At 36.3% G+C, this 11478-nt stretch overlaps 1 protein-coding gene across 1 annotated transcript in view; it reads left to right on the forward strand.

Annotated features, from left to right (window-relative positions):
- Positions 1–7615: 7615 nt before the first annotated feature.
- Positions 7616–11478, forward strand: part of LOC124302903 (uncharacterized) — a 592781-nt gene continuing 588918 nt past the window's right edge. Inside the window, exons 1-2 of the mRNA XM_046759472.1 lie at positions 7616–7739; positions 9916–10458. Of these exons, the coding sequence (XP_046615428.1) occupies positions 10336–10458 (123 nt within the window). The 5' untranslated portion in view covers positions 7616–7739; positions 9916–10335. The remainder of the gene's footprint in view (positions 7740–9915; positions 10459–11478) is intronic.

An 11478-nucleotide genomic window follows, 5' to 3' on the forward strand; every position in this document is an offset into this window, starting at 1 on the left:
TATGTTTTCCGAAATGATTAGAATTACAGTTGGTTGAAAACCATGTTTGGAACAGATTTTTTTTCTTTTTTTTCTAGCGTGTACCTAGTGCCTGGCGCGTTCGAAATACTCGACCCTTATTTGCAAAATTATTGTTGAAAAAAACAATCGGTGAATGAAAAATACATTGTCTCAATGCTGAAAATAGGCATTTCTATCGAAGTTTTAAGAAGAGACATTTTGTTATCTTGTTCGCGGGAATTCGTTCGCTCGTACAGTAATGCGTCGAATAGACGCGTATTATACGGTACCTCGTGGGAAAATTGGTTTATTTCACGTCTATTCAACGACCTGCATTATACTGGTTGGGATACAAATTTCTTAATACTAATTTTTTTAATCATCATTAATAAACTTGTGCTTTTTATTTAATATTCTATTTGACCCCCATTTCAGGCAATATATATTTTATTTCAGGCAAGAGCGCATATGCTAACACCTCTCAAGTAATTCAACATTTTTGAATATTAACTGATGCTCCTTCGATCTAAACCTACAACATTTGAAACTATGAAAAAAAATTATCAAAAAATGTTGAATCAAATCGTGAACAATAGTGTTTGAAATGGAGAATGTAAGGCCAGTAAGCCGAAAGCGCAGCTAGTTCCAGCTATATGTCGAATTCCAATGAAATAAGCACCGTTTAATACGTATTGACTCGATTTATTATTATGAACTATTTACATTTAGCACGACTTTTACTTCATGAGAGGTTATGCCCTAGAATTGCATAGTGTTCTTGCAAAGCAGTAATACTGAGAAAATCAATTCAATTCGAATAGAATTTTGATTTTTATCCTCATTCAAATGTTATCTTACAACTCACGTTCAGTAAACGTTGATACAAGTATTTATGATCATTTTAAATAATAGCATGACTATTTTGACATCGAAAAAGAATAACCTTTAATCTTCGATGGTGTAGACTCAGCGGTTCCACAATACGTCCTGTACAGAGCTTAGAGATAGAAGATTGGAAAAATAAGACATTCACACACATATAATAGGCAAATGGTGAATTCAGCTTTCCAATAGTATAAACTCCTCACGATCGGAATCCTGTACCTAATCAGTTTATTACAATTAAATTTCGTAAGGTGCTGCTGCTGCCTTCTTTTTGCACGATGTGGTGGAAACATGTATACATATAATATTTTGCTTGTTTTAATGCTTTATAACTGCATTAGATTCTTTTCACTCATTTGTTATTCTTAATCTCCTTTGTTCACTCTTCAACAAATAATTCAAGGATAACTGAATAAGCCTTTTCGAGCACTTTGGCATAATTAACTCTGAACTTGTGATTGTGAGTGGTTCTGCTGCGTTGAGTAGAAATGATGTCTATTAGTGCACATAATTGAGCCACCAGATAATAAACAATTTTTTTTTCACATCTTGTTTCAGAGGCTGCAAAATTGGCGTGTAAAGATAATCCAGTCGAATCTTTAGATTTAATTATAGAAAATGCGATAAAAGACTGGTTGAAGCTAGCCACAAGTAGGTATACATATTCAATTGCGGGAAAAAAATCCGGAAATGGACCCACGCAGCATCCGCCATCACCGCCCCTCCACTGCCGCCGAATTCACCCAACAATCGCAGGGTATAGCAACAAAACGTTAAAAGATAGTCCGCTATATCGTTTCATTGCAGTTCTTCTTCTTGCGTGCCATTTTAAAACTATTTTAGTTGTTTGCATCATTTTTTTCTTCTTTTAATTTTGGCTACATGCACTCTGTTCGTACCAATATTTTTTAAGTTTAGTTGAGTTATTCGTAGTACCTCACTTGTTCGTAATACTAACAATTTTTCACATTTAATTTCTTCTTTGAAAGTATAAGTCCGATTCACTTCTTGCATCCTATTATTTTATATTAAATTTGAGTTTTTCTTTTAACCACAACGAAACAAGTACACAATTTTCAAAAGTGTATCTAATTTATCTACCTTATTGCATCAAACGATTTTGCACTTTCATCAGTCGTAATACTTATTTGCCAAGAAAGTTTTACCATGCTACTTTATGTTGACAAACAGTTCTATTTTTATTTTGGATAAATTTTTACTACGGTGTTGGTGATCTATATAATCAAAATATAGCTGGCGCTCATACGCGTTCTACTTTTTTTTCAATTTTCTAAATCATTTCATGAATCGTTTTAGAGTTACATTATCATATCCGTACATGTGATACCCTATTAAAATGTATATTGTATGTAAATGTATGTGCTATGGTATGTACATTACATATTTGATATTTTTTCGAACCTTCGGGATATATGATATTTGTTTACAAATTACCTAGCCTTGTGATTGGCGATAACACATGTAACTCGTTGATCCAATGCGTTCTATATGTAATAAAAATATAAATGGCGTAAAATGAATATGATATATCAATAGTTAACTACTTGTGTTTGTTGTTTTTTTTTTGGTTTTTTTTTCTACTTTTGGAAATCTTTTTGTAAAATGGTCAAGTACTACATTATCATAACCGTACATGCTATCACTATCGAAAATGTAAAATGTACCGTTTTTTGTTTTAAGCTTTATATAATATATTAGGGTTTTGCAACAACTCACTCAACTTTATGATTCGCAAAATCGTAAGTCGGTGAACCAACGCGTTCTATGTATTATTAATCTAATCGGTGCAAACATGAATGTGATATATGAATAGTCAACTTCTTGTGTTATATTATTTTTGTTACTTTTGAAAATCTTTTTCTTAAATGTTCAAGTACTTGAAATGTAAAATGCATCTCTTTTTTTGTTTCACAATCTATATATGTTATATAGTATATAGTATTTTATTTTAGTATAGCAGAGAAATATAGTGTGTACATGTGTATATATGGCAAATGTTGTTCCGAATGACGAAAAAAGAATGCTGTCTAAGTTTAAGCACTCAATATTAATATTTAGAGGTGCATCGTCGCGATTTTGTATTTCCCATTTACATAACATGAAATTTTTTTTTTTGAACTTTGGAATCTTATAACTCGTCAAGGCTTTAGTGTACTGATGAGACATAACGTATTTTTGAAGTGAATCAAACGCTCTACAAAAACGTAGTCATTTTATGATGAATCTTCTCTTTCAAAAGTTATTTAAGGTGTCTAAGGTATTTATGATGGTAAATCACTTTTTGAAAGAGTAGATTTATCATAAAATAATAAGGGTCTTTCTTTGTAGAGCATTCAATTCCATTCAAAATTCTGTTCTGGACTTATCAGAACGCTAATGCGTTGACAAGTTATAAAATTCTAAGCTTAAAAAAAAAATTTCCTATGTTATTCAAGTGGGAAATGGAAAATCACAATGATGCACCTTCAAATATTAATATTAAGAGCTCAAACTTTGACAACATTTCTTTTTCGTCATTTCAAACAATCTTTGCTCTTTGAATTAAGAAAAAAAATACAACTTTCCGATACAGTATAATATATTATAGTATGATATTTTGTACTCTTTTCAGCATTTAAGATATAATGCATTGTTACGAATCACCTAGTCCTGTTATATCTGTAATTCATCGATTTAAAAAATCAATACATAATACTTACCTTACTCAGATCACCCAAGTTTCGATTATTCTAACCTAATATTTTAAACGTATAGATACGCGGAATTTTTCACCGAATTATACTTCAAATTTTGAATACGTTTTCCCTGCGTCTTATATACGGTTATAACTATGTATAAATAACATCATATCTGTATATATTACCAATATTCTGATGAATGTATGTGAATTCTACAAATATCCGCATCGTATTTAAAACATTCGGGGAAAACGTTGTTATGGCAGCATATTTCGCCGATACTTTTCGATCCATTCAACGGTTCAATCTTAGAGTTTTTCCAACGTGGGGCATCTCCACGACATCTAGTAAACGAATATGTACACGAAATAAATACTCTATGTAAATGTACTCCAATCGTATATTCCTTCAAGTAAATGGTCATAATTTGTACGACCATACACCGCGTATATGACACGTGTTGATAATACGTTTAGTTTCACGTATGCGGAGGGGAAATTTTTCAGTTTATTCAACGAATTCAGCTGTGACATTTTAAACGTATAGATGTGGCAAAATTTCACCGTCGACGCATATGTCAAATTTTAAACGTTTTTCTTTTGCGTCTTACATACGAATACATGGATGTCACGAATATCCGTATATTGTACTCGTTTATTCCCTCGTGGTGAGTATACGCGAATTCAACGATTATTTTACACGTATATAAAACATTCTGGGAAAACGTAAAAATTATCGTCTATCAAGCGGACATTTTTCAGTATCTTCAACGAATTCATCTGTGAAATTTTAAACGTATTTCTACGGCGTCTTATATACGAATACATGGATGTCACGAATATCCGTATATTGTACTCGTTTATTCCCTCGTGGTGAGTATATGCGAATTCAACGACTATTTTCCACGTATTTAAAACATTCTGGACATACGTAAAAATTATCGTCTACCAGGCGGACATTTTTCGATTTATTAAACGGTTGGGTCTGATCCGTTGTAAGCGTTTGGTTGTGTGAATTTTTCTACGTTTAATCAACAATCGTGTTCTTGTTGGGATTCTTCAGTTTGCGTAATGTAATATAATATGTTGTGAAAGGCGACTCCAATTTTTCAGAATCATTCGAAAATCTTGAAGGTTTACAACCTCGTCTACATTCTAATCGATGAAAATCACCAAAGCGCTCCAGAAACTTGGAAGACAAACGATCGAATTCGTCAGAAAGCGAATTGCAATTAAGTAAAACAGAAGATACAGTTATTGTGAATTGATCAAAAACTGTTCCATTATGTAAACTTCGTTTTTGAAAAAAAAAACCATTAGAACGTGATCTCAGATTACAAGCATACTCCGAATACACTAAGGCAGTTGAGCACGAGTACAGCATTTCATTGGGCTACTTGTAACCAGCGTGACTTATTGTTGGTTGGGGCCGTGGCAACGTCTCAACAAAATGAAAACGATATTATTCGATGTCGCGTTCGATATTCGCGGAGTCAAATCGCCGCCAAGACACTGTAGGCGAAGCTTTCTACAAGTTGTCACGTCGCTGCTCTTCGGACACCGATAACATTTTGATCTAGGTCTTAATGGAAAGTTTCGAATCTTTGTCGATTGGGAAGATCTTCCGATACGCGATACTGAACGGCGTCGAAGAATTACGGAGAAGTAGATGGCTGCTATTCCCTTCGAGCTTCTGCGGCGTCCATTTGGCGTGAGACTTCTTCGAGTATCTCGACGGATTCGATTTGGTGGGACATCGTTTCGAATCGTTACATTATTCTTAGTCACTCTTTTTCTGCACATTGTGATTGAATGTGCAATTTGACAGCGAAGCTCTCATGTTATTCTGTAAAGTTGTATCCCCGTGAATTATGTGTCCACGTACGACGTTACGTCCGACGAATCTTTTCGAGTCGCTGCATTCATGTGTAAAATAAAAGCAACAAATCAATCTGATAAATTATCAAGTCCGTAAGTATCTCGTAACATATAATTGAATGTACATTAATCAGCGAACAATTTATCAATAAACTTCAACTTCGCAGCTCCCGTGTTCCCACACAAGTGCGAATTCCAGTCAGCTCTGCAATTGAGCCGAGTAATTCCAAGTTTCCCAATCAACCGTTGATGACAACGACTGTATGTGACAGAGACTGAAAGGGTACGACCATAACCATATTCAACGTAGCAGAATGAGCCGATGGTTTTCCAGATGTGTGGCTCCGTTGATTCTCGAGAAGTATAAGAACTCGATGGTTCTTAGGTCGAAGTTGAAGAGAGAATAAATTTCCTTTTTTTCCAAACATCCATGCCGTTGTAAAACTTGTAGGGATCTCCTCGCGGTTGATGATAGTGCGTCGGCTCGTACGCGTTCATGTTTTTATTGTACTTGGTGCGATCGACGACCGCTGATCTTGACCCAAAAAGGATATGACTTATCGAGCGACAACGGCCACTCTAACACGTTCGTACTATCATACGAAAATAACATAGAGTACAAAGAATGTCGTACGGGACGGTGGAAACGTTGGACCTTGCGAAGAAAATTGAGAAACGTAGCGTGAGGAAAGACACGTGTCGAGACATGAGTTGACAGGGTCCGCATAAATACGGAATAATTTTAATAACGTAAGTGCTGGGACGTAACGCAATGCTGTTGGTGGAGACAGCGTCTCTCGATATCAAATCAATACTGAATCTCTGGACCTTGAAAATGATAGTATAAATTTCACTTTCCCAGAAGTAAATCTGGTACATGATTCGAGGATACTATCAAATAATGATGATTTGTGTAAATAAGTTCATCTCCCTGCCTTTTGTCTTGTCAATAATGAATTTTGAGAAGAAAATTTTCATGAAAAATTAAAATACATTCAACTCGATAAAATATTTCGATTTGTCAAAGGGTTGTTAGACTCTGATGTGGAACATCGGTTCAAAATTCGAAATAGGTACGCCAAAATTACGCACCGCGGAAGGTGAAGTCGATCTGATATTTCATGTGCCTTTTTCCCTCTCTTTTTCACCATTTTTTTTCCGTATCCAGGCCAACAGCGAGTCCCCTGTCATACGAAAGCCGAGCTCATTCTAACCTTTGGGCTTCGACTGGGAATTCCGTGTTTTCCGTACGGAATACGGTAAGTGCACCAGTTACTGACCCTGTCCCAATTATTGACCTTTTTTGGTTGTATCTGTTTAATCCTTGGATCTAAAGTTACCAAAAAATGAATTTCAAGTGTGTAACTCTCTAGCAATTGGTTTTAGTCATCGAGAAGTCCGCAATTTCTACCGTTAATTTATAATTTTGGAGGATAAAGGGTTCGGTAGTTGGGTCTAAACGTGTCGATAACTGGTACACTTACCATAGTGTGTTGTGGTTATCTCCTTAAGGAAGTCTAAACGGCAATTTTTTACTCTTCAAATTCTCATTATCTCGGTGATCAATAATCAATTGTCAAAACGAGACTCCACGGATATCGTATTGTCAGTTCCTAATATTGCGAAAACTCGACTCCTTCAAAGTCATTCGAAAATCGCGAAATAGTCGATTTTTTCTTCGTCTTTCGGTATGACGACGTTACTAACTTCAACTTCTATTATATCCTCTTGTCACATTTGATGTTTCAAAGTGCAAAAATTCGTCCGTAATGCGGCAGAATTAACACAGACAATCATTTTTCCCGCATTATTAAGTGTTGTAATCGACCTGTCATCCAGACGAGTCACACTCGCATGTGTATATTGGCTAATCATTTATCGCCGTTGTGGTTAAAAACAAGGCGTGACTTAACGGTTACGTTGCGTACAATGTATCCTTGGCTTCAAGTCTGCGAACCAGAAGGCCCCCTCCGCATACTTGTTTCAGCCAATAGTTAGCCAGGAATCGCCGAGTTCTACCTCGTTGGAATCAAACGGCTTTCAGCTGCGTGCCGTTCTGTCGACGGACTGCGCAAAACACGAAGCAGATATTTCTCACGATCAGCGTAGAACGAAACGATAAGTAAGATTCATTGCGTTCTCATTGTCGGAAAAGGAAAGAACGGAGTAGCAGACCTTGAGTTTCATTTCTCTCAAATATTTACTGTGAAATGAAATTACTGTACGAGCGATGGATCTTGGAGTATTCTGACTGAATTTCGTAATCCCTGAATAACGAGTAAGTAGCTGGTGAATATTTGAACAAAAAATATTCACGTTGATCTTCATAAAAAATGTCCAATGGGCGCCAATCATGGTACATGCAATCATTGTAAAGTTCGATAATGTGTTCATGAATATTACTCATGAAGTCTCCATCATTTTATTCACCGAATGTTACAACGAATTTGAATCCGTTCGTTGAAAAACAAACCCAATTGTTCGACGTATATGATTCTTTCACTGACGCATCGTTAGTTTGGCATTCTATGGAATCCTTCTCACCGCATAATTTACAAATTGACAAAGTTTTTTAAAATCCGTGAATCTGAATCCTCCTCTCTGCTAAAACATTCAATGCATTACCATTCTTCAGTCGCACGGCACTTGGGATATTCTCGTGGAATACATCGCAGGCGCTCAACTTGACCACAATTATGACAATCCAGTTTCCAATTCTTCTCATAGCACTTCGAGCCAACACTCATTCGTGTGCGCTTGTCGTTGTTAGTGAAGCTAGTTTTAGCTACTATTCTGCGGGTGTGCTGTCGAAGTTCCGAATTGTCAAAGCTCCGACAGGTTGAAGTTGCGGAAATCTTACAAGCGAATTGTCACTGCCACAATTATTTAGTGTACGAATTCAATTTTTTTTGGCCTCGGTACGTATTTTTGAGCACGCTTGTTGTTGACTGTTTTATAGCCGTCGGAAAATAACTCCATATCTTGATAAAAAATTTGACCCTCCGTTTTCTCTATGGTAAATTTAAAAAGGATACCTTAACCCGCAATTCCGTTTCTGAAAAAGATTCGGCCGAAATTTATTCGCCCGAGGATTCAATTTTTAACGGAGAAAGACATGTTTTAGAAACAAAGCTGTGAATCAATAACTAGGGGGTTTCAGAGAAAATTTCTCGAGGGCAAAAGGTTGCACAGGTTCATATTGGAAAAGTTTTAACGTGTAAAATTGGCTAAATATAAAGAACTTCATATTTAAAAACGAGACATGATTATTACTGTACGTAATCAAGGCATGTCATATCTAATCATCGTTGAAAAATTATTGTATCGATGAATATGGGCTGGTCGGCGTGAATGCAATTATTTATTTACAACAAAAATCTCATACAGATGAGGTGAGAGACGCGATTGACTATTTTCTTTTTTCATGCGTGAAGAATCAAGTTCAAAAGCTTGAAGTTTTTTCTCTTCAATATTTTATCTGGAATCTGATAGTTTTCGAAACACAACAATTGATTTGACGAATTTGTAATCAAGAAGGGTATAATTTTTCAGTAACGGATTATCCATTTTCTGCTTTCAATCAAATCAACAGAATTACGGATGAGCGTTACGTTCGGAAATAATATTCCTTTCCGAGTATTCTTTGTAATCAATCAAAACGTGAAAGTTGAAGCACCACTTCTCGCGCTGCACATTCGTTGATAAAAGTATCCAAATGGAAAGTTTACAACGCAAGCTTTCCAGTTCGCTCACTTTATTCGTCAATATGCGAACATGTGACGATTAATTATCAGTAGAAAATTAGACGTCGTAAATGTGCAGTTTTGAACCTCACGCACAAACCGCAATGTATTTCAACAAGGCGCGATTCTGTTATACCTAGGAATACTTTAGGAATTTATTTCACATTATTTGTTCAATTTCACCCTATAATTTCTATCCGATTGTATGGAATCTTTGATTAATTTTCTTCGTGTTCTTCGCTGATTTATTTGATCGTCGAATGTAATAATCATACGATTCTGTTTCTTCAACCCGGCAACGTCACAGCTTCAACTCCATTCTCGCATTTCGTTTCGTATACTGCGTTAACAGAGATAACAGAATCACAAAAAACCTCACAAAGTTACTCAAACGTCGGCATAACGGTTGTAAGGTTTTTGTCAAATTTTGTCACTTCTCTTGTTGTGCGGGTCCACACGTACCGAAATCGGCTGACGATGACCCGTATCCTTGCAACATTCTCACGAAGGTAATTTTAACAAGAGTTCTCAACTTACGTCGATGCCACTTCATCTCGACGATGATTTACGATAGACAGCTCGCATTTTCATCCGATATCACCGATTAAGTATTCCCTGAGTTCTCACTTGTACCGACGCTTGGTGCCCATTACTTACGACATGCACCGGTATCCATTAGCTAACGTCAAGTCTATTTGACAATTGGAACAGAATAATCCATTGGTGGCTCCTCACCAACCAAAGAAGAATTTGAAATCCAGAGAAAGTTCGACAGAAAGACGAACTTATGAAGATGTACTTGTCGCTAGAGACGACGATTCGCTTCGTAAAAATATCGTCGAGACCGATCTTCGGTTGGCCGTTGCCTCTTGGCACTAAGCGTATCATGATCCTGAGACGTCGGATTTTGAGGATCTTATCGATGGCTCATATGATAATTATACTTTTAGCACTGATGTTCTATATTTACCGCAACAGAGAAGACCGCCTCAACTTGTTCTTGTGCATGACAGAGATGTCGGCAGCATGTGGTCTGATGGCATTCATCGTCATCTGTCATATCGACGAAGACCTCGTTCTAGTTGAGTATAAACGGCTCTTCATTGCCCTATCAATCTCTGTTGAAAGAAAATGAGTTACAGGCCGATGTTTAATTTTCTGACAGTGAACGTGCATGGTAAATTTCACGCGGAGGGAAATTCCGTGTCTCAGTTATGGTCGATGAAAATTATAACAACTTTGAAAGCTTTCGCTGTACGTAGTACAAAGTGACTGGATATTTTTACCGCAGCAATTTATGTGACTGATGTGACTTTACGGTATTTTGTCCATTCTGCCTTAGTGGGTCTCGGGATTTCGAGCTTTCGAATCTTTGTTCGGTCGTTACTGATAAATCCGGATTTGCCAACTTTCGAAAAAGGCCCGATTGTGACATTTGCAAAGTCGACTTTTTGATGGTTAGATATTTTCGCAACTCAATATTTTTCCCTTCGTGATATTGCCCATTCTCGAATCGTGATAAAAAAAAACAAATCTGTCGGTATAAGTTTAATCGTAGGTACATTTTTCCGTTCGCAACTTTTATTTTTCTACAAGTCATCTTTTCGCATTTATGGTCTTCATAGGTTTTTAACCGTCGTTAGTTTAACTTTCGGGGTTTCGTCCCGTCGACTCTTTGGACTTTCGCATTTCTGTACACCACCCATCACCAAGTACTTGGAAACATTTGGGTCTTTGCAAAGATAGTCGCCACATATTCGGTGAATTTCCATCCTGCCTGTCTTTTTTATGCCCAAGCAGTTTCCGAATTTCTCAACTTACGATACGCAGAAGTGTCCACGTCTTATAGACACGTCAAAGTTGCACAAACTGATTGTCGGTTCTGTGATTCATGTTCTGAAAATAGCCGTTGCGTCGGATGAAAACTGTGCAAGTTTGGTACGGATGCATAATGTTTCAGATGATTCGATCCCAATAAACACACACCAGTATAAATTTCGTATATGAAACGTCGAAGTCGTTTAATAATGGTATAAGTATAAAATTCAACCGTATCACATATACTGTAATATTTCGGATGGATATTATTCGTATGATTACTCTGTTTATTATGCGTATTTCATTATACAGAAGTTTAAAATACGTATTATTATAGCAAAAGCAACGTATAGTATATTTGTTCATTATTCGTACGAAAATCGTTTAAAACTTATATGTTTAACGATGTTGGTACTCCATCTTTCAACGTTTTATCAGAATCGTTTCATTTGAATT

This window comes from Neodiprion virginianus, chromosome 4 (assembly GCF_021901495.1).
Source record: "Neodiprion virginianus isolate iyNeoVirg1 chromosome 4, iyNeoVirg1.1, whole genome shotgun sequence".
Lineage (NCBI taxonomy): Eukaryota > Metazoa > Arthropoda > Insecta > Hymenoptera > Diprionidae > Neodiprion > Neodiprion virginianus.